The sequence below is a fragment of the Heterocephalus glaber genome, unplaced genomic scaffold (assembly GCF_053883595.1).
Source record: "Heterocephalus glaber isolate CG9 unplaced genomic scaffold, H.glaber_assembly_v1.0 deba00001444, whole genome shotgun sequence".
Lineage (NCBI taxonomy): Eukaryota > Metazoa > Chordata > Mammalia > Rodentia > Bathyergidae > Heterocephalus > Heterocephalus glaber.
Genome location: NW_028258297.1, coordinates 9,478,032 through 9,502,460, shown reverse-complemented (window position 1 = coordinate 9,502,460; position 24,429 = coordinate 9,478,032). Strand labels below are relative to the sequence as shown.

The 24,429-nt window shown below is 45.0% G+C and overlaps 1 protein-coding gene across 1 annotated transcript in view; it reads right to left on the bottom strand.

Annotated features, from left to right (window-relative positions):
• Fam227a (family with sequence similarity 227 member A) overlaps window positions 1-24,429 on the bottom strand; it is a 50,393-nt gene that overhangs the window by 18,479 nt on the left and 7,485 nt on the right. Inside the window, 12 exon segments of the mRNA XM_087214217.1 lie at window positions 1,769-1,863; window positions 3,527-3,811; window positions 8,117-8,156; window positions 8,301-8,374; window positions 10,825-10,932; window positions 13,710-13,833; window positions 15,748-15,852; window positions 16,542-16,647; window positions 18,157-18,263; window positions 18,266-18,304; window positions 20,210-20,286; window positions 20,803-20,872. Of these exon segments, the coding sequence (XP_087070343.1) occupies window positions 1,769-1,863; window positions 3,527-3,811; window positions 8,117-8,156; window positions 8,301-8,374; window positions 10,825-10,932; window positions 13,710-13,833; window positions 15,748-15,852; window positions 16,542-16,647; window positions 18,157-18,263; window positions 18,266-18,304; window positions 20,210-20,286; window positions 20,803-20,872 (1,230 nt within the window).

The window sequence follows — 24,429 nt, the reverse complement described above, 5'->3', positions numbered from 1 at the left end:
GGTGAGTTACACATTTGGCTCGATGCATTATGTGCAAACCATGTGGAGGACAGAAGAGCAAGTTAACTCCAGAGAACCACAACTCCTGACCCACAAGTCTCAGGCATCTTAACAGGGAGCTAGACTCAAGCAAATCATATAACAAATGCTCAAATCAACCTTCAGCTAAATTCCAAGGAGTGGTGTGACCCTTGGTGACATCTGGGTTAAGATTTTATTGAGAATAGGTGGTAAAGAAAAAATTAAATATGATTGTATAGAAATTAGACATTTCTATCCTAAAACACCATGACTAAGGTAAAAAAAATTAAATAGGAGGGTTTCTTTTGGCCAAACATGACAAAGAATTGATCTTTTCTACACATCAATAAGCAAAAGACTAAGAATCCTAAAAATGGAAAACATTTTTTTCTTGGAATAGGCAAAAGTCAACAAAGGATAGGAACAGGCTCTCTGAACCCACTACATAGTCCACTCTAGTTTCGAACTGTGATCCTCCAGCCTCAGTCAGGCTCCTGAGCACTGGGATTATAGGCATGTACACCATACTTCCTAAAGTGGCAGAGTGGCTTGCTGGCTCTTTGCTCGGGACCCTCCATCAAGACCCTCATGAATGATTCACTGTTGGAAACTCCCTTCCACTCTTCCCTGCCAGGTCTCAGATCTCAGCTGTTTTCCATTCCTCTTAAAATCTGCCACCCTCCACTCTAACTGTTGGACATGATCACTCATCTCCTTCCTTCATGCCTAGACCAAACCCACCAGCCTTGAAAGAGCTAAGAACCATAACATTGCTGAGCTGCATTTTTCCCATTTTCTAGAAAGTCAGAAAAGTTAATCTGTGCAAGTGACATAACTGGTGAGAAGCAGCACCAAGATTTGAACCCATGTCTATCTTTTCTGCCGTGCCCTGCTCCTTCTCAAAAGTTCCATGCTAAATTCTGAGGAGAAGTAGGCATTGATAACTGGTGTGGAGGTGGAAAAGGTTAAAAAACCAAAACTACAATCCTTGATATTTGGCCCAAATCCTAAGTCTGATTCTTCTGCTAGCTGGTCTTGCAGAGGACCCTAAACCTGTTCAGTATCCTAAGGGCTTCTTCCCACTATTCAAGGTGGGAGGTGCTACTGGTGGAAGTGACCACCTGGTGAGGTTTATGAGAAAGAGATGGAAGATTGGGGAGAAGAGCAGACACAGTCACCTTGCACGTCTCATGTGCTAAGGACAGTACTGGTGGCAACACTCAGTGGTTAAGGGCTCAGGCTCAGAGCCAACCAGGTCTGCATGAAGTGCTTGGCTTTATCACTAGATACATAATCTTGGCTAAATTAGTTACCTCCTCTCAGCATCCCTTTCCGCACTAACAAACTCGAGAATTACAGTAGTAACTATAGCAGAGGACTGCGGCAACAAAATGCTGTGTATATAAGGTCTAATATAGTGCAAACATATACTGAATGCTCACTAAATGTTAATTGTTGCCATTACTTCATGTAAATCCCATAACAACACCGTCACCCAGGAATGATTGTCAACACTCCTTTTCATTACATGTAGGCTCTTGGGTTTCCAACAGATAACTTGAAACTGGATAATACCAGCCAAAATGCTCCATCAGTGTGTACCTACCTCACCCAGGATAATCCTCAGGAGACTTCCTGAACGTCACCTGAATTTGCAGTCAGAAACACCCCAGTCCTTACCATGACATCTTCAGAGAGTTAGGTTTTTAAATCACCTCTGCTGTTCTATTTCCAGCCATGTGCTCACCTGTTTAGAAAACTTCTCACAGTCTCTTGCTTCTGAGATCCTCTTGACTTGCTGTGTAGCTTTCCTCAAGACCAGGGTTTTACAGTGATGATGTTCTGTCAGAGTGATACAGTAACAACAATAACAACAACAACAAAAAGGATCATTGGAGTGTGTTAGCAGTATAGGAAAGATCATATGGCAGATCTCAGCTTCCTAGAATCTAGAAGGCATTCCTAAAGTACATGGGTACAATCAGATCATTCTAAGATACTAATGGATGCAGCTATGATAAATTCATATTATTTCACTTGCTTTTTAGCCAAATATACACCAGGCAGCAACAACTTTCTTGTGGCTGACGAGCTTCCTGAGACAATGATCAACCAGGCCTCATGGCCAAGACTGCTTGAGCATGCCCACTTCTTCTCCCTACCCCACTTCCGGTCCTTCTCTGTATAATCCCGAAGCTCTTGCCAGTACCCTGAAGATGTTCCTTCCCAGTGTGGCTGCCCTGAATGAGTTCCTTCCAAACTTCTCCACTGCATGTTAGTGCCAATTAAGCCGGGTGGCCAAGCCTGGTCTGGTGGGGACCCCTGGAGTTGGGCTTCTGCTCTATGACTCTGTTAACAGTACTTCTCCTTTGACTCCTGGGTCTTCAGGAATTCAATATATCTATGTATTTTGAACTTACAAAGTCTCCCAGAAATATGTATCTCCATTTGGAACCCTGACTATACTCTCCGATCGATTCACATGCTTTTTAAAAACATATCTACACAATTTTTTGTTTTGTTTTTGAGACATGGTCTCACTATGTAGCCCAGGGTGGCCTTGAACTCACTATGTACTCTAGGCTGGCCTTGAACTCACGGCGATCCTTCTGCCTCAGCCTCCTGAGTGCTGGGATTACTGGCCTATGCCACCATGCCCAACTTTAACATCTTTTTTGAAAAATAATTATCATACTAACTTCTTCAAGCCTCTATTTCTCCCTCAAGAAAAAGTTTAAATCTTTTGAATAATGATGACACACATGAAATTACCTAGAGTTCTCATTCTAACCCTGTTTCTAGATCATGCATTGTCTATGGGACATTTCTCCTGCAATCCAGATGCCACACACTGAGCCAGCTCCTTTCTCTAATGCTCACATTCTATGCCAGTGCTGGCTCTGACCTGAGTCTGAGTCAGCCCTGAGCCAGGTGCTAGCCAGCCAGGGACAGGCCTCTGCCTGCAGCCCCGAGGGCCTATCCACTCTCACCAGTCCTAAACTGTGTTCTCTGTCTTCTTTGTTCTTCCTGCTGAACCTCCATAAAAGCTGTGACCTATGCCTTCCCCTAGCTCTTTTCTTCTTCCTGACCAACGCTGGTGCCCCCACCAAGCAGGCTGTGCCCCTCTTTTTGATGGGGGTGGTAACATTAAACTTTTCTTTCCATGGCATCGTCCTTTCTGTGTTTCCATTCAGTCACCTTTATAAACTAAGATCCAGGTGCTATTTAGTCCCTACCTCAACAAATGCTGCTTTCTGGTGGGGACAGGTGTTGCAATCACGTTGTGAGTTGATTTCCCTCCTGCGCTAACAAGCCTGCTTCCCCACAGATCCTAGCACTGTGGCAAACCCATCATTGCAAAAGTTAGACTTAACTGTCAAGACCACTGCTTGGTGCCAAGACCCAAGAGTAAAGCAAATTATGTTCAAACAAAGCCAGGAGTCTAAGGCTTTGGAAATAACACCCAAGTCAAAAGCCAAGAGGTCGCATTTGGTCGTCACTGTACCTTTCAGGGTGTTCTGGCATCGGGAGCTTCCTGCTGAATGCCAGTTGGCAGAAGAGACCCTCCTGTCAGCTGAACATACACTAGAAAACTCCAGGGGAGGAAAAGGGAAAGGAACAGAGTTAGGAACACTGGTAGTGAGAGGAATACGTGCAACATCTAAGATAGTTCTCATCATTCTTAGCAAAGGAAGCGCAGAAAGACAATCCCAGGAGCTCAGCAGAGACTGGGGGCTGAAGGGGCCTGCACCTGGTCTGGGATGGAGGCAGAATGGAGATCGGGGCCCAGCTGTCACTCACCAGTGGGTGATCCTGGGCAAGTCATTTAACCCATCTACTGCCCAGGTTTCCCTAAGGGCCAGGTCAGCTAATGCATACAGAGGAAATATAATCTAGGATAACGTTTGGATGTGCATGACACACACTCAAAATAACCATGGCTCAAAGTAGGTAGAAATTGCTTTCCCACATAAAAGTCTGAAGGTTGCAAATCATGTGGTATTGCTACTGTACTAAGCCCTTGAGGACTGGGACTTTTAAAGCTCCTGGTTCCACTTTTCCTAAAATAGGACCCTTGGGGCTAAGGATTCAGCTCAGTGGTTCTGCCACCTGCCTCAAAAGCAGAAGGACCCGAGTTCGATCCCCGGTACCAAATAAATAAATAAATAAACAAATAAATAAATAAATAAATAGGACCCTTGTCCTCTGGCCCAAGATAGCAGCCAGAGCTCCAGTCATCACATTCACTTTCCGGGCAGCAGGTTGGAAAGAATAAGGAGATGTAGAAGGAAGGTTCCCAGAAACTTCCAAGGGGTTCAATCATTTAATCTCATTCACTGAATCTTCATCACATGGCTATGCATAGATGTTGGGGAGATGAAGAACTATAGTCTTTATTCTGGCCAGGCACAAGCTCAACTGAAAATGAGAGGTTCTCTTTTTAGAGATAAAGAAGGCAGCAGATATTGGGAGATAACCCCTAGTCTGTCACAAGCAGTGTGAGATTAGCTCAGGGAGCCAAGGCAGGGAATGCTGGATTCTGCCTGAGGAGAGCTGGAGGGCTTCCAAGGAAAGAAGGAAGACATATTCATTCTGTCTTTAAGGATAAGTAGGACGTGAAGCAGATGGCCCACCAAGTGGCAGACAAGCGGTCCACCAGCCTTAACAACAAGTGCTTTGCTTTTTTAGAAATGAGATATTTGAATGGGCAGGAGAAAGGCAGAACTCCCCTACTCCGTGCAGCTGGTTCCCAAGAGCGAGTGATTTTTATAGCGTTGAGGTGGTGCTAGGATTTGTTAGAAAACGAGTTTGGGGCTCCATGTAGCACAGGCCTGGGACAGATTGGTGGCAGAGGCAAGGACAATGTAAGGAGGGGAGCTGGGGTGGGGTGGGACAGCCTGCTGTCTGCGGGAGACGCCTTGCACTGATGTGGGTCTTTTTCTGTTTGTGTGTGTGTGTGGGGTACTGGGGATTGAACCTGTCCTAGAGCAGAGACACCCCAGACAGGGTGGAGGGGGTTCTTACAAGGACTCATGCCTCAAGCTAGCTGCTAAGGATGAAGCCTGAGCTGGGTGTGGTGACGCACACCTGTGATTCCAGCACTCTCTCTGAGAGGCTGAGGCAGGAGGATGGCAAGTTTGAGCCCAGCCTGGGCAACTTAGTGACTTTGCAAGACCCTGTCTCAAAATAAACACAGGGCTGGTCCAGAGACTTAGCTCAGTAGTTTCACTGCCTGCTGCACAAGCGCAAGGACCTGAGTTCGATCCCTGGTACCAATAAATAAATAAATAAAATTTTAAAAATACAGGGCTGGGGATGCAGCTCAATGTGAAGGTCTTGGGTTCAATCCCCAGTAACACAAATTAATTAATTGATTAATTAAAATTTGAAAAGCACAAATTGAGCACAGTGGTGACCACCTGTAATCCTAACTACTCCTGAGGTTAAGACAGGAGAATCTCCAAAGAACTAGGACTAGAGGTCCCATTTGACCCAGCTATTCCCCTGCTGGGTATCTTCCCAGAAGAATTAGAATCATACCACAGCGATATATGTGCACCCATGTTTATAGCGGCACAGTTTGTAATAGCTAAAGTTTGGAAACAGCCCAAGTGCCCATCAACTGGAAACTGGATAAAGAAGATGTGGTTTTTTAATAAAATGGAGTACTACTTAGCCATAAAGAATGAAAAACTAGAGTCATTTATAGCTAAATGGATGGATATCGAGACTATACTCTTAAGTGAAATAAATAGGCCACACGTGTAAATACCGAATAGTTTCTCTAGCGTGAGAAACTGATAGTGTAAACAAGGGTTAAAATGATTAAAATGAATAATTGATAATTTGCAATAGGAAAAAAGGTCCAAAGACAAAGGAGTGAAGGGAGGGGAAGGGGAAAGGAAAAGAGGGAAAGGAAAAACTATGAGAAAAGAAAAAAAAATGGAAATGAAATCTATGTAAATAGGGAAGGGTGGAGTGGGTGAAGGGTGCACAGGGAATGGGGAAAAAATAAGAACCAAGATATATCATGTACAGGTACAAGCACCCAATGATAAATGTAAATGTGTTGTATACCTAAAATGTACCAATAAAAGAACTAAAAAAAAAAAAGACAGGTGAATCTCAAAGTAAACCCCAAACTGGGTAACTTACCATAGTGACTTAGTGAGATATTGACTCAAAATAGAAAAATGAAAAAAGGGCTAGAGATGTAGATCAGTGTGAAGGCCCTGAGTTCAGTCTCCAGTACAAAAAAAAAAGAATGAAGCACAGGATAGGAAACAGGGATTTTGGCATCATAAACGGGGCTGCTGGCCCAGCACTGGAAGATGAGAGGTCAGACAGCCACAGCCACAGTAATTACATGAATGATCTGAAAGAAAGGGCTGAGGGCACCTACGCCAAGGAACCCATCCAGACCAGAGGGCTGGGAAGGCTAGCGCTACGTGTGAGACCGAAGGGGATCAGCATCTGCCAGTCCTGGCTGGCAGTGTAGCTCAGTGGTACAGCACCTGCCCAACATCCATGAGGCCTGGATTCAGCCTTCAGCACCATACACAATAAAAGAATGTCACCCCTACATATGCCATTTTGGCATAAAGGTTATTTGGAGCTGAAGGCAATTAAAAGGCAGCCAAGGCTGGAAAAGCTCTTTACCATCTCCACTCTATGTGAAAGCAGAGTGTAAATTTCCCTTGGTGAAGAGGACCCCTTCCCCTCCCCTGTATGGGAAGAGGAGACAACCCATCCCAGGAAATGCCAACAACTTGAATCTGGGAAAACAAACCTTACTGAAATGACCCCATATGACTCCATATGAGTTTTCCTCATATATTTACCCTCTCACAATTCACATCCCTAGCAGCTCAAGTTCCTTTTCCTTTGTCTCCACAATTTGTTAATATTGTTAAAATTACCCAGGTGTGGTGACACATGCCTGTAATCCCAGTACTTGGGAAGCTGAGGCAGGAGGATTTCCATGAGTTCAAGGCCAGTTTGGGCTACATAGTGAGTTCAAGGCCCAGCCTGAACAATGTAGTGAGATCCTGTCCCCTAAAAAACTAAAATAAAAGAGTATACCAGCTATCACACCTAACTGCCTCTTTGGGGTTTTTACTTTTTTTTTTTTTGAAGGTCCTTGCATTGTGAAAAAATATTAGTATCAAATAAAACTTGATATTAATTTGCAGGGCCTGATACACTAAGTCTAAGAGGGTAGTAGAAAGATCTCCCCCAATACCCACATACAAGAGCAGGAATTGAAATGGAAGGATGAGTATATATTTTCTAGACCAGAGGTTGACAATTTTTTTTTTTTCTGCAAAGAGACAGAGAGAATATACTCAGCTTTGCAAGTCAGAGAGTCTCTATTGTAAGTATTCAACTACATTGGTGCAAAAGTGGTTGTACACAATAGTAAAGGGCGATGGCTGTATGCCAATAAAGCTTTATTTACAAAGGCAAGAAGTCAAAGGCTTGATATGTTTAGCCAAACCCTTTCTGGACATTTACTTTCTGGCTCTCCAGGACGAAGCTGGCTGTGATTTGTGGCATTTGCTTAGTTCCATGCTACCCTCGTGACCTCTCTGGACTTGGAGTTGGGCAGAGATGAGGGCCATGGAAATGGCCGTAGGGTGGGACCTGGGACCAAAGGAGCATCAAGTACAGGGTCCCTCTTCAGGGAGGGAGTGTAGAAAACACAGAATTGAAAGAGGGCCACTGAGGCAGGAACCCCTAGAGCCCAGAGCTGGAGATGGGCCCGGGCCTTCTCAGGTATGAAAAGGGTCCCATTCTGGGCTGGAAGGAGGTGCTGGGGGCCAGGGGTCAGGCGAGGTGGGAGATGTAATTAGCTTTGCCCTTTGGAGAGATGGCAGGGATGCCCTGGAGCCCGAACGGTGATCTGTTAGGAGCCCACAGCAGCTGTGATGGGAGCTCAAACCAGGCAGGTAAGGTGGAAGGGGAAGCAGTGCTCATGGAGGAGCACAGGCTGGGGAAGAAGCAGGGCCGAAGTAGGTGTTGGTAACTGGCCAGCTCCAGGCTGCCTTGAGCACTGATGGAAACAGAGAAAAGCACTGCACCCTGCAGGCCGCACCAAGGGCTGGCTCCGCTCCTGTGCTCCCCAGCCGGCGTGCCTGTGGTCAGGGCGCCATTCAATCCATGGGTCACCCGAGAATCTGGGGTAGGCCAGGGCAGGGCACAGCGATGTGCCACCCACAGGAGGCCACTGGTGCTCTTCGAACCCTGGGTTTCTGTAGCCTGCAGGGCTCCCCACTTACCAGAGCATGGTGGGGCTTCTGGCTTGAGACCAGCTTGTGCGTGGAGGCTCTCTTACAGAAGGAAAACCCTCTTCCTAGGAAGGGAAACAGCGGTTCTTGGTCCCTTCTGACCGTGGGAAGCCAAGACCACAGACCAGGAGCCTTGGGACAGCCTGTTCGGGAGCCCGGGACACCCAAGAATGACCTCAGCCAAACCGCAGTCCCCTTGTCAGGCCTTGCTGAGTGACCCTGGGCAAGTTACCTCACCTCTCTGATCACTCAGCTCACGGCAGGGGAAATACTGCCCTCAAAAGAAAGACAAATTCAGGGCCAGGGGTTTAGCTCAGTGGTGCCATCACCTGCTTCACAAGTTCAAGGTCCCGAGTTTGATCCCCAGTACCAGAAAAAAAGAAAGAAAGAAAGAAAGAAAGAAAGAAAGAAAGAAAGAAAGAAAGAAAGAAAGAAAGAAAGAAAGACAAATTCAGGGCCCTACATAATCAAAATGAGCATTGGATTAGATGTTTAGAAGAGAAAATCTAGCAAGTTTATAAGCTTTGTTAAGATGGCATTAAACTTGAAGACAGCTATCCTGGAATTAAAAAATTGAAGACACAAAGGTCTACTATCTCGAATCTATAAAGAACTTAAAAAAAAATCAGACCTCCCAAATTTAAAGACCCAGTCCAAAAATGGGAATCTGAAATGAACAGACATTTCTCATGCAAAGAAGTAGACATGGCAAATAAACATATAAAAAATGTTCAACATCACTGGTCATTCGAGAGATGCAAATGAAAACAATGCTGAGATTCCACCTCACTCCAGAAAGAATGGCTGCTATCATGAAATCAGCCAATAACAAATGCTGGGGGGCTGTGGGGAAAGAGGAACCCTGCTCCACTGCTGGTGGGAGTGTAGATTGGTGCAACCACTGTGGAAATCAGTATGGAGATACCTCAAAGAACTAGGACTGGAAGTCCCATTTGACCCAGCTATTCCTCTGCTGGGGATCTTCCCCAAAGAATTAAAAGAATCATACCACAGCGATATATGTGCACCCATGTTCATAGCAGCACAGTTTGTAATAGCTAAAGCGTGGAAACAGCCCAAATGCCCATCAACCGGAGACTGGATCAAGAAAATGTGGTTCTTCTATAAAATGGAGTACTACTCAGCCATCAAAAATGAGAAATTAGAGACATTTATTGCTAAATGGATGCACATTGAGACGCTACTCTTAAGTGAAATCAACAGGACACACATGTGTAAATACCAAATAGTTTCTCTAGTGTGAGAAACTGAAAGTGTAAATAAGGACTAAAAGGTATACAAGATAATGTGAAATAGGAAGAAAAGGGGCAAAGGGGAAGGGGAAGTGGGAGGGGTAGGGGAAAGGAAAGAAGGGAATGGAATTAATATGAGAAAATGAAAAAATGGAAACAAAGTCTTTGTAAATAGGGAGGGATGGAGGGGTTGAAGGGAGGTAGGGGAAGGGGGAAAAATAAGAACTGAGAGAGTATGTAGGGGCCACAGATCTCTGTCAGGTCTCCAGTCCTCCGCTCTACCAGCTAAGCTATCGAAGGTGCACACCGAGAGAGTATGTAAAGGTGCATATCTCCAATGATGAATGTCATTATGTTGTACACCTAAAATGCACCAATAAAAAGATATACAAAAAAAATTGAAGACAACTTTATGGGTTGCATTTTTTTCCACCTTGAAAAAAAATCCCCGCATGTGCATGATGGCCACCAGGAAAGCGAATGGGGTGTAAATGGTTAGAACAGTGGCAGATGATAGTGACGGCTGTTATAATTTCCAGACCTGGCATCTGAGCCCTTTGGCTAAGACCAGGTGCCCTGGAACTCTCACACAGCACCTGCCCAGCTTCTCGGACTCACCAATGCAGGGGGGCGGGGAGTTGCCACCTTTCAAATGACTGTCACCACTCCTGCAAAGTTGGTTTTTCAGACAGGCATGGTGGCACACACCTGTAGTCCCACCACTCTCGGAGGCTGAGGCAAGAGGGTTGCAAATTCAAGCTCAACCGGGGCAATGTAGCAATTTAGCAACTCAGTGAGTCCTTGTCTCAAAATAAAAAGTAAAAAGGGTTGCTGGGTACATAGCTCAGCGGGAAATCCCTGGGTTCAATCCCTAGTACTGAAAACAAAAAAAGTTGATCTTGGGGAAGTTGCTCCCTTTCATCTTAGTTTTCTCATCTGTGACATGGGTTTAGTGTGTCCTACATAGGTTGTCGTGAAGATGAACTAAAAGAGAACCCAGCATTGTTGTGGGCATTTTGTAGACACCCACTAACAGAAATCTACTATTTGAATAAAATCCCACCCCCTGTCTCCCAACAGCTATGTGGTGTGGACTCTTAACTGTAGTTGAGAAGCACTGGCATGTCAGTCATTTTGATGGGGGCTGTGAGGGGGAGCCTGAGCTGGGGACATCCACATCACAGCCCCCACCCCGGCCTCCATGACAGGTGGCTGGATGTGGCAGGGACAGAGGGGACAGGAGGTCAGAAAGGGTATCTCACTCTTTATCAGGAGTCTTCTCTGCAGCATTAATTCTTCTCTCCGGAATCTCTCTGGATCCAATTCAGAGTAGTCCCAGCTGTTATAGTTCTGTGGGCAAGCATTCATCCCTGAGAAAAGTCCAAATGGATAATGAGCACTTTTGCAAAGAGAAGGGAAGCAGTTCCCCAGGACAGCGGAGGCTGAGGCCTCAGGACCCCTGCTGGTCCTGGGCACAGTGCCAGCCCCAGCCCTCACTGGCCTTGGGCGACTCATGGCTTCTCCAATGGTGTAGGAGACCAGCTTGAAACTGCTCTGAGCAGGCTTAAATATTATTGATTTGGTTTATGAATTTGGCTATTGATTAAAACTATGGGTCACTCCAAGGCCTAAGTGTGAATTGCTAGTTGACCTTTCAGCTGGTATACAGAGATAGACTTCCCTATGGCAACAGTCACAACTGAGATCTCAGTGATCAAAGAGGTTGTGATGTCTCTATAGCAAGGAACCATTCTCCAAGATCAAATGTTAGCAAAAGGTAACAAAGTGGCTCATTAGTTATGATCTGTGAGATAGCACATGGGCCTTGTTAACTGTGACCTGTCCTTCACAAGTATACACAGTTACTCCCTTTTTCCAAGCCTGGCTCCTTAAGTGCATTAGTTCTATTCCCTACATTTGCCTTCATTCCCCTTGCTATGTTGTATAATGATGAAGACTGACTACTCCAGAGCTCGTGGTCATAGCCAGGACAGAGCTGAGATCAGGTGGTCTTTAGCCAGGAGAGAGCTAAAGATCAGCTCCCACCCCCTCCCAAGTAATATACTGTCATTGATTATTCTCTATTCCTTGTTCTTTGTGTATTATTCTTTCATCTCCTGCTGTACCCTCATCCCTCAGTAACTGGTTGGGCTATCAAACCGACAACATGGTTTCTTTGTCTGGATGAGGAATGATGCTACCTTCCCTGTTTTTTTGTTTTGTTTTGTTTTGTTTTGTTTTTTCACCTTCCCTGTTTTGACGGATGGTGTGAGGCTCAAGTCACAAGGTATGTGACAGCGACATGTGCAGGTGCTGTGGTTATTTGTTTCCCATGCATCTCCCCTGCTGCTGCTAGACCCTGAGGTCCCGCAGGCAGGGCCTGGAGCCTGCTCAGCTCTGTGCTTCTGGGACCTCCTGCTGGGCCTGGCGCAGAGTAAGCAGGTGCCGAGCAAGTGTTTGTTGAATGCATCGTGACACTTTTAGTTGAGTGCCGGAAGTGGCTTCTCCCTACCATTTCGTGGTGAGGCTTCCCAGGGTTACTTGAGAATTTTGAGCCACTGTGCCTAGCCACCAGCTCTGTTGGATAGGGGCAGAGCAGGAGGTTCCACTGGAAAGGAAGTGGGCAGGAGGTTTATTACTGGGGATGAGTTGGGGGAAGGAGGTGCCACCCTGAAGAAAAAAGAGAACTGGAAGAAGGATTAAGAAGAGGGCCAGGGAACGGAAGATGGAGTGCGCAGTGGTCAGAGCCCTAGCTGTGAAGTAGGCCAGGCTGGGGTCTTAACTCCTGCCCTCATTTGTTGGCTGTTGGGGTTCTGTGGTCCTCCATGTTAAGAAGATTAACTGAGAAAGATTGTGCTGAGAAAAGTTAATGCAGCAGGCCTGACACTGTGACCCTTAGAAAGGCCTATAAGGCTCCCGTTGACTGGCATCTGAGAACTTGGCTGGTAAACAGCTCCTTATGCTGACTCAAACTTTCTCTGCTGCAGAGTCGGCACCCCATGCCTAACTACACCTGCTCTCCCGGAATGACAATGCAGGACAGACATGGGTGTCTCCATGACGACCACTAATGGAAACCTTGGCCACTGCATCTCTAGTGGGTTTCCCTGGGCACAAACATCACACATGGGGCCGGGGATTTAGCTCAGTGGTTTCGCTGCCTGCTGCGCAAGCGCAAGGGCCTGAGTTCGATCCCCGATACAAAAAAAAAAAAAAAAATCACACACGAGTCACTGCATCATTGCAGGGGGAGAAGCAGGCCAAGTGACACCTGTGGGTGGGAGGGAGACTATGGATCCTCCAAACCACCCTGTGCCCCATGCCCTGGCCCTGCACCTCTCTCCACCTCTGTGAGAAAGCTCAGCCATGACTGCACCTCTATACTGAGATCTGCAAGTTCTTCTTGCAAATCTAGCATGAAGGGATCTCGGGTCCCCCAAGATAATAGGAAGTGTACAAGTGCTTTCTTAACACAGAATGTAGAACACAGGAACCTCACAATAAACAGCGTTTAATGACCTTAGGAAGTGTCTAGGTGAACCAGGCAGCGAGAGGAGGACTGAAGGGGGCTGAGAAGGCTGGCGTGGTGGGTGCTGGAAGGAGGTTGATACGTTACCTACTTGGGTCCTGTGGCAGGGGAGCGAGAGACTGTCTAATCAGCACGCTTTTTTGTGGTCCATAAGCCCATGCCGCATGGTTAACTAACAGGGTGGAGCTAAATCTCGGTATCTTGTTAAGAAAGGACTCCATGTTCCCTGCAGACGTAGCTGGGGGTCATGAAGTGGACTAGGAAGGGATGTCCGACAGCCATTTTGAGGCAACAGGAAAATTCATACTTCTTGGGTCAGTTTTGTTTTGTTTGAGATGGGGTCTCACTATGTAGTTCAGGTTGGCCTTGAACTCCCTATGTAGCCCAGGCAGGCCTCAAATCCACAGCAATCCTCCTCCCTCAGCCTCCTGAGTGCCTGTATTACAGGCATGCACCATCACATCTGGCTTTCCTTGGGGCTGTAACCATACACTTTTCTCTCTTTAATGTTAGATTGCCTTGATGTAGGGGTATGTGGCAAATAAGAATGTACCTAGGCTCCAGGGAAAAAAGTTTTTCCAGAATTGCTTTCCCTGGGAGGAGAAGGTCACTTCTCACCTGTGATCCACAGGTTCATGGTGTTGCAGATGTCCGACTTGAATTCATGAGTGTTGAACCAGGACTGCGGGAAGCAGCAGCAGAAGCTGGTATACACGGCTTTGCTCAGCAGAAACGGCAGCCTCTGGGGGCAAGTGGAGATCAGGCAATGTTCTCTGCATTTTTGCCCCAAGAAAAGAATCATGAAACCAGAAAGGATCTATGATAAAATCCTTTCCTGACCTGAGCTGCCTCCTCCTGGCTCAGCCTCCCCAGTGCTAGTGCTGGGTCTATAGGCAAACACCACTATGCCCCATTACACTGAGGCTTCATAACCATGGCTGAGCTCTAATTGTACATGGATAGCTGGCTTCACTCATTTAATACTGTAATACAAGCACTTCCTTGCATTGCTATAAAATCAAATTTTTTTCCCCTAGTAGTGATCTTTGTAATATTATACTGTGTGGGCAAAATACTCAAATTTACTTAAACATCCTCCATCAACAGATGTTGCTATTGAAAGTCAAAAATCTGAGGGAATGAGTGCATGAATGAAGGCAGCTCTTCTTACAGGTTTTTTTGTTCTGGTTTGGTTTTTTTTTTTTTTTTGCAGGGGGTGGGGTGGGTTAGATAGGATTTCACTATGTAGTTCAGGCTGGCCTTGAACTCACTATGTACCCCAGGTTGACCTCAAACTTGCAGTGATCCTCTTACCTTAGCCTCCCAAGTGCTGGGATTGCAGGCATACACCACCACACACAACTAAAACAGCATCTCATTTAATCCTTAGAACAACTCAGAGTGGTATTATTATTTCCATCTTATGGGTGATGCAGCAAGGCACACAAAGCCTAGATGTCTTGTTTAGCCAGCACTAAAGTAATATTAAGTGTTTTCCAGTGTGAGTGTATGGATCCACTTCCCACCCACACTGGAAGAAGGGTGTTTTCCTCCCTCCTTGACCACTCTGGAAATTGTACTTGTGAATCTAGGTCACCTAACAGGTAAAAGAGATTTTGAATGACTAGTGTTTTAATTTGCATTTTTGATTATTGTTAAGGGTGAACCTTTTCCCCCATTCATACTTCTTCCTTAAGGAATTTCTAAGTTATGTACTTTGCCCATTGGTCTACAGGGTGCCTAATTTTTTCTTATTGATTTGTAAATTATTTATGTCATGTAACATATATGTCGCTTGTAGTTTTGCATAGTTTGTCATTTGCCTCTTAACTGTGTTCATAGCAATTACGTCCACAGTAATTAAAATGTGTATTTATATCTATAAATTTATCAGTATTTTCCTTTATGGCTTATTCCTCCAGGTCCTATTTAGAATTTTCTTCTTTACTCCTGAATCATGTAAGATTTCACTATGTATAGCAATCCTTTAGTGCACATATTATGTAATCCATACATATATAAAGTATATTCTGGTATATACACACACTTTTAATTTTAATATTACAAGCTTACTTAAATACTACCAAAAGACATAAAAAAGAAAAGGAAAATCTTCTAACTTCACTCCCCTGGGATAACCATTGCTAAGAGTTTGGTAAATTTGTTTTCCAGATTGTTTTCCTGTCCATAGAGACATTCATATACAGTCACCCATCACTTAGCAATAGGGATTCATCCCAAGAAGGCTGTCGCTAGGAGGTCTTGTCACTGTGTAGACATTGCTGAGTGTGTGTAAGCAAATTGAGATGGCTGTGACATCTTGGGTGATCTCTCACAGAGCCACTGCCACAATACACAATCTCTCATTGGCCAAATCCTCATGTTAGGCAGTGCTAGCCTGTACGTAAGTATATGTACTGAACACAGAGTTACATAGATTGCTTTGGTTTTTCACTTAAAATATATCATGTCTTTCCCAGTGAGTGTACAGAGCTCTGTTCTATTTTTGTAACTGCAGTATTATAAGTCAGCATACAGATAATATCACAACTTATTAATTTCTCCTTTACAGGAAGAATGTTTACAGCATTCTCTTGGCATTAGAAGTGAATAGAAACCTAATGTCATGTTTTTCTAAGCAGAAAATCTTGCTCACTTTTAAGAGTGCCTCTTCATAATGAGACCTGGGCCCACGGAACAGAAGGAAGGTATAGTGTCGTGCGATGTGGTCAAACAGCTTATTCTGTATCTCCTTGTCTGGCTGCCCAGAATAGAAGGGAAGGAATTACTCTGAGTCCCTTGTTGGAAAAGCCAAGGGGCTGGTATTCTTCAAGAATTTCTCTCAGCTCCAGGGATCTTATTCTTTTTTGTTTTGTTTGTTTGTTTGTTTGTTTGTTTTGCGGTACTGGGGATCAAACTCAGGATCTTGTACTTGCAAGGCAGGCAAGTTGTGACTGAGTTAAATCCCCAGCCCTCCAGGGATCTCATACTTAAACTATTCAGCTTCATACAGCTTATGAAATAGTACCTCACCTAGAGGCAGAGTATTGTTGAAGGAAGGACCTAACCCTGGGCCAGGAGGTCCTGAGTTCTATTCCCAGCCCTGCCCTTTGACCAACCATGTGATACAGAGCTCGTAAAGCTCGAGCTGGGGACAGGACATTGGGTAATGGCTGGAGCTTGAGCTGGAGCTTGAGTAAGACCTGAGTGGGGAAGGGAGGGGGTGACAAATAAGTTGGCAGGGGTGATCCCTAAAATGGGGGAGAGGTCATAGTGCATGTTAAAGGGGCTGGAATTTCAAAAGCCTTTGCAGGAGGGCTGAGAGTTCGGGGCTAGCCTGGGCTACATACTCAGACCCTGTATCAAAAAAACAAAAACAAAAACAAAGTTGAAATTTGTTCTGTAGAAAATAACTATAGCAAGGAGAAAAACAATTGGATTTGCATTTACCTGGTATCTTTCATGAAATATCCACCAAAAGCTATCCAGCCATATTGCTCTGAAAGAAGGAGAAGAGAGAAACTTCTCCAATTCTGCATCTGAACATAAAGACTTGGGAAAAAAAATCCACATTATTATTATTGATTTTCTTTCATTCATTCAGGGTCACAGCTAGATTCATAATCATCCTCACACAAAACCTGCCTTCTCTCCTGCGTCCTGCATCCTGTTACCGTCCAGGGCCCCATCTTCCCACTGGTCACCTTCGGAGTCCTCATATTTCAGAGAAAGGCACCTCGCCTCTCGGGGAGTGCTTGTGACTGCCTGGCCCTGAGTCAGGAGTTTACCTGCTCTCCTTCCACTTCAGCCCTCTTATGAGCACGAGTTACCCTCAGAGTGTAGGAGACCAAGATTTTCAGAGGAGGGCACCTAGGGCCAAAGAGCTGACGGCATCTGCCTAAAATAACACGGCCGGGAGCACAGAGCAGGTTGGAACCTGTGACTCTAGACAGCTGCTCCTCACCAGCTTCCCTGGGCTCTCATGTCCTGTGTTTGTTCTGTTAGCAGTAACCAGTATCCACTAATGTTCAGATATTCTACAAACACAAGTGACTGTGCTGAACCTGGGTGTGGGGTGCACACCTATAATCCCAGCATTCAGGAAGCCGAGGCAGGAGGATCGCCGTGAGTTCCAGGCCAGCCTGAGCTACATAGTGAGACCCTGTCTCAAAAAAACAAAAAAACAAAACAAAACAACAGCAACAATAACAAAATGACTTCACTGTAAGATGTGGCTCAGTTAGAAATAAGCCCATGGGATTCCAAGATTAAGCCAATTATCTGTGAGTTCAGAATGGCAGAAAATTTAGTTTCTGTGGCCATAACAGAGTCTTGAACCTTGGCCTGAGCCCAAAGCTCTCACTGTCACAATATGACGTGGAACATTTACTGAAGGCTTTGTTCCTCATCCATTCACTTTGTTCCTCAGCCTCAGACCCAGCCAGGCAGAAGGAAAGGAGAGAAGGGAGAAGTGGTATAACGATGGTGGCTAAAGGAGCATGAGGAGGACAGGAAGAAGGAAGGAGCAGTCTGAGATGTTCCCTGTCACCAGAGCTGCTTTGGAGACACAAGAGTTACATGGTCATGAAGGATGAAGAGGCTCAGGGTACAGCTGCCAAGACCATTTCCGGGGTGTCTGCCCGGTCTGGACCTCCTGACAATCACCCGCATCTCCTGTGTTCATTTCGTGTGCACATGCAGAGTCCCTCAGTGACGTTCTGCCCTCCTAAGTCCCCGGTGTGCGAGTGCACAGCTCTCGAGGCAGTGTCCTCACCCCGGGGCACAGGAAGAATTCTAATTCATGTCTGATTCAGAAAGAAACGAAGCCAAGCTTACCCCGGGGCAATGGAGCACAGCTCTGATGTAGCCACAGCGGCACCTGTGCGGGAGCTGCAGGGCACGTGATCAAAAGACCCCAGATATACCGCCCTGGGAAGCGGCATCTAGGATTTGGGGTGAACTTGGGCCGGGGTTCCCAGCTCAGCTCCATCCCCCGGAGCGGAGCGTGTGGCCCCAGGGGAGCTCCTCAGGCTGGGCGAGCAGCCCACTCCCTGTCCTTATCTTGCCACTGAGTGGGTTTTTCTCAGCCCGGACCACGTTGCCCACAATGTCACAGAAGTGCACCCCATTGGGGAGCTTGTTGGGCCTAGTGTCGTTATACTGGGGGGGGGGGGCTGGTACAGCTCAGCCAGCAGATTTTTATCTGCAGTTTTCTGAAGCAAAAAAGAAATGGACAAAAAAAATGAAAATGGGTTTTATGATTCTGACAGTTTAGGATAATGGGATTTCTTCCGCCTTTTTATTACAAAGGCAGCGGAACAGTGTTACAGACCCTGAGAAAATGAGGCTGCATGGTTCCAGTATCTATTACCACATATCTATTTACATTATTTCTGTTTTCCTTTAAAGGCTTTGAGCAAAGGTATCCAAATATGTATATGTAATTTTTTCTTTTTCTTTTCTTTTCTTTTTTTTTGAGACAGGGCCTCACTATGTAGTCCAGGCTGGTCTTGAACTCACTATGTGGCCCAGGCTGGCCTGGAACTCATGGCAACCCTCCTGCCTTAGTCTCTTAAGGGCTAGGATTACAGGTGTGCACCACCATGCCCAGCATATATATGTGACTTTATTCATTACACACACACACACGCACATTTATGTCCTGCTTTATCTACTTTAGGTTTTTCATCCAGCTTCAGTCTTCAAAATTATCATTTTAAGCCGGGCGTGGTGGCGCATGACTGTGATCTCAGCACTTGGGAGGCTGAAGCAGGAGGATTGCCATGAGTTCCAAGCCAACCTGGGCTACATAGTGAGTTCAAGGCCAGTCCGAGCTAATAGCGAGACCCTGTCCCAAAAAAACAAAAAACAAAACTATCATTTAAAATACTACAATTTAATTACTCACTGATTGTGTCCAATAGATATTAGTCATGAATAACTTGGAGTTTATAGTCCCCAGGCACCCCTGACCTGCAAGTCATTTATTTGGCATGATTTTCTCAAAATGGTAAAATTGGATCAAAGGATATGACAATACGATACTCAATATATTACATTAAATTGGTTTTTAAACAAAACTAACATGTAGTATTCATTAAAAAATGTAAAGGACCGGGGATTTAGCTCAGTGGTTCCGGCGCCTGCCTCAAAAGCGCAAGGTCCCGAGTTCAATCCCCGGTACCAAAAAAACAAGTAAAAATCCAGAAAAGTAAAAAGAGGGAATTAATTACCATTCCCCCAAGGCACCTCCTGGAAACACTGTGAGAGACAGAATTATCTTCTAACAGACTATGGTGATTAGCAAAGGCAGGGCAGCTTGGTGATTCAGTGCCTTGATCCAGAGTCACATGGTAGCTCTGCCACTTCCTAGCTGTGCCACCGTGGGCAGGACACTTACATCTGCTCAGCCACCAAGGATGGAGAGCAAGACAATTTCAACACAACCTCAAACATTAGACTTCATGCTGCTTTGGAATTTGCTAGGCTAAAAGGTATAAAAGGATAACAGTAACATACTACTTCATACTCTCCAGCATGTAAAGCTTTGGGTGCATATGACCTGGGTCTCACTATATAGTTCCGCCTGGCTTTGAACTCACTGTGTAGCCCAGGCTGGCCTCGAACTCCTGGCGATCCTCCTGCCTCAGCCTCCCAAGTACTGGGAATACAGGTGTGCCCCACCTCGCCCAGCAGGAGAATCTTTCTTAAATATTTTAATCTTTTATTTTTTAGGGCTGAGAATTGAACCTATGGCCTCACACATGCTAGGCAAACCATACCACTGAGCTACACCCCCAGTCCATGGGGGAATCTTCACTGCGGTGGATGTGAGGTAAGTCCAGATTGTGCGCACTGCATCAGAATCACCATGCAGGTGCCAGGGTCCTTCTGCCCAGGAACAGAACCTATTTCATGGCCAGTAGAAGGCAGTTAGAGACATATCCAAATGTCAGTCCCCTTCCCTTTTTATTCTGACTAGCACATGTTTGCAAAACATAATGATTACATTCATCGTGGGGAGCTGGTACATGTACAAAACACATCTTAATTCCTTTTATGTCCCCATCCCCATATCTTGGTCCCCTACCCATTTGCAAAAGAGCCGTCTCCCTTACCCTCTTTATAAGGGAAAAGTTAGTGGTCCTGAGTGCTGCACCTATGCAGGAGTACTGTGCTTTTCTTGGTCTCTTGACTGCAGAATAAAGGAGGAAGAGAAATCAGAAACGAGGAGCTCCAGGCATTACCCACTTCTTGGTGGTGACTGTCCCTGTGACTTGGCATTCCCCTGAGCTGCCAGGTGACACCACTCAGCCTTCTGGTGTCACTAGATCCCAACTTCGTTGCTCACTTACTAAGATCCCCCTCCCTAGCTGACTTGGTGTAATGTATTACATAGTAGCTGATCCCTAGATGGTACTGTCCCTTCCTCCTTTCTTGCCCAAGATCAAGAAGTCAGACTTAAGGCTCCATCAGAAGAGGATAAAAATATCCTCATGTAGAACTCAGGGTCCCTACTCAACTGCACTTCAAAAATTTTAAAAATCAAGACTGGGGATGTAGCTCAATGGTACACTGCTTGTCCACCGTGTGCAGGGTCCTGGGCTGGATCCCTAGCATGGCAAAAACAACAACAAAAATTTTAAAAATAAAAATAAAAACAATCAAACCCCATGAAGACACTTTCAAGGCTATGAGAAAAGATTTTTGCCTCTGTCTCCTGGGCTGCTGTGACTTTTCTCTCTTAAAGCCTTCTTCTCCAACTCAAATCTCTCAATTGCCTTAAAAAACCAGAAGAAAAAAATGGGGCATTAGAGATTGATGCAAATATTGGAGGAGAGTGGGAGGACCCACTCTTTGGGTACCCGAAAGGTCTGGGGCAAAGTCTGTATCTGGTCCCTCCTACCTTCCTTCTATAGCCCAGAGCTACCTGCATCAGTGAAATCCTCCCTGAGTGTCAGCGATACATCTACCTTCCAGGATCCTTTAATGATCAGAGATAAAGTATTTGATGCATTTTGAAACACTAACAGAGGTTATCAGATAGGGTTGCTCACTCAGGTGTAACCGTGAAATTATTAACCACCATACCCTTGACCTTTTGAGTCCTTTGATATCTGATTCCCTCCACCCCACCCCATACCCCTTAAAAAAAGGAAGAAAAAAAAAAGGAAGGAAAGAAAAATGAACACCAGTGACCTAGAGTTGTATTGATTGTCAACCAAGAGTCCAGCATCGTGCTTGGATAGCAAAGTCATCTCTGCACCAGGTGCTGGGTGCCATCTACCAGCATGGAATGGATGCTGAGAAAGCCGTCTGGCACTGAGGGAGAAGAGGCCACACAGTGGAGGCCCAGTATATAAAGGTCATAGAAAATTCTGGTCCAAAGAGGGTGCACAGGGTGGCCCAGGGATACACTTAGCTGGTTGCAGGTATCAGCAGATCTGGCCAACTGCCTGGGCAGAGGAGCAAAAGGGACAGGCAAGGAGACCTTCCTTTGGGTCACAGTGGGAGTGACTGAGGCTCTTGACAGCCCTGTCCTGGTTCTGACTGGAAATCAAGAACACCTAAGAACCGGGCATGGTGGCATGTGCCTATAATGCCACCTCATGGTAGACTGGGGCGAGAGGTGGATGGGTTTGGGGCCAGTGGGGCAGTACAGCAAGAGTTCATTTCAAAACAACAAACAAACAACACCCAAGGAGCTAGTCCTGTGCTGGGCAGTTGTCCACCAGATCCCTGCTTCTGGGAGGGTAACTTCATTCCTTTTCCTGGCTTAAAAAAACCCAAAAACTGTTATTAAAAAATCACAGAAGTGACATATATATTATTGTTTTAAAATATCCAAATACACAGAAGTACTATAATATAGAGTGGAAACTTTACACCATTACTACCCCACTCTCTTTTCCAGAGCTGACCCTGATTGCTTGGTGCCAATCTATCCAGACCCCCCTATGCACTGATGCACAGAGCATGGTCCAGCTGTGAGCCAGGTGTTCCTCTGAGTCCTGGACTAAGGGCTGCATGAGCTCTGACTCATCTGACACAGCAACAACCCCAGTAGGTAGACATGTCGTTGTCATACCTTTTACGGGACATCGAGGGTTAAGTCGCCTACTGCATGTCACAATGTGAAAGAACATGAGAGCAGGAATTTAAACTCCCACAGCCTTACCCTGGAGCCTGCCTTCTCTCCCACAGATAAACACTCAGATATGGAGAGTGCTTTTTAACCTACGTGGAATCATTCCAAATAGTGTGCATGTGTGCTTTGCTTTTATCCACAATTTAATTCTAAACTGTACTCAATGGTGGGGTAGAGAGACTGAGGCTAGAGGTCTCTCTCCTGCAGCAGTAAAGAATGGCTTCACCTGTATGAAAACCTATTTGACTACAGTATATGTATCAAAATTAAAAATTTTATATCTAGGTCTCTGCTGTGCAGAAATACTTGCAAATGACCCCTAAGGTAAATGCATCAAAATAGTCACATGTTCACTATGTTCAAAATGTCACTGAAACATTTATCATGTAGGAATACTTAACTTATGCCATATCCAACCTATAGAACTTTATGCAGGCATGAAAAGAATGGGCAGATAGATACTACTGATTTTGAAAATATCTCCAAGGTATTTATGCTAAAAATGAATGAATGAATAAGAGAAAACAAATGTAAATTATAAAATAATATTTATGGTGTGATTCTGGTTATATTAAGAGAAACAGAGAGAGAGGGAGGAAGAGAGGGAGACAAAGAGAGACACACAACAATCCCAAAATATATGGAAATAATAACCTAAAAAAATCCTGAAAGGACACATGCATATGGTTAGCAATGGTTACTCCTAAGGAGGAGAATGGGGAAAGGTGACTTTGACCTTTTACTTATGTACACGCATGCATCACCCTGTATTCAACACTTTTAAATCTAACAAAAAGATTTACTCAAAAGCTGAACAGATCCCAAAATCCAGTACTAGAAAAGTGGTGGTGAACAGGGAGCTAATATTGTGATGGCAAATCATGAGGTCAGAACCCTACAGGCAGGGGAACTTGGTAGAAAGCAAGACACCAGAGGGAATTGTTGGGGGTCTTATTTTATATTTTCTAAAATAAAGCCAGGTGTGGCAGGACACACATGTAATCCCAGCACCCTGGAAGGCTGAGGCAGGAAGACCACAAGTTCACACCCAGCTTGGGCAACTTAGTGAATTAATGAGACCCTGTCTCAAAATAAGAAAGGATCAAGGTATAGTTCCATGCTAAGGCCCTGAGTTTAACTCCCAATATTGCCCCCCCAAAATGAATCAAAATTAACCTTCAGACTTCTGGTTTACAGTCAAACGTATAAAGAGCTCAGAAGCCAAAACTCTGTCCTAACAAGTAAAAGACTGAAGAAACTGAAACAACTTATCTTAGATCTTCTGGAGAACTGAAGTCATAGGGCAAATTACTGTCCCCAAATGGGAGAGACAGGCAGATACAGAAAATCGAAACTCACTTGAGCAGAAACCTCCACAGGAACCAGCAGGAAAAACTAAACTATCACTAATGAATGGCCAGAAGTTCAGGGTTCAAAAAATTAACTCAAAATGGATCATAGTCCTAAATGTAAAATCCAGGCCAGGCATGCTGGTCCACACCTGTAATCTTAGCACTCAGGAGGCTGAGGCAGGAGGATTGCCACAAGTTCAAAGCCATCCAGGGCTACATAGTGAGTTCAAGGCCAATCTGAACAATACAGTGTGACCCTGTCACCAAAAACCCAAAAAACAAAGTAAAATGCTAAATTATAAAAGCCCTAGGAAACAGCACAGGAGAAAACCTAGATGACCTTGGGACTGGTGATCACTTTTTAGATATGACACCAAAGCACAGTCCATGAAAGAAGGAATTAATAAGCTGCATTTCATTAAAATAAAAAATTTCTGCCATGCCAAAGACACTGTCAGGTCAATGAAGTGACAATCGATAAACGGGGAGAAAAAAATTTGCAAAAGACATAGCCAGTTAATGACTGTTACCCAAAATATACAAAGAACTCTCAAAACTCAGCAGTAGGAAAACAACCCAATTCAAAAATGGGTCCAAAACCTTAACTGATACCTTAGCAAAGAAGACATTCAGATGGTGAATAAGCATGGGAATAGATCCTCCGAATCACATGTCATCAGAGAAATGTGAATTAAAATAACAATGAGATTGCACTACATACACAGTAGAACACCAAAATCCATAATACACCAAATGCCAGTGAGGACAGGGAGCTAAAGGAACTTTCATTCATTGCTGGTAAAAGGCAAAATGGTAAGGCCACTCTGGTTTTTGTTTT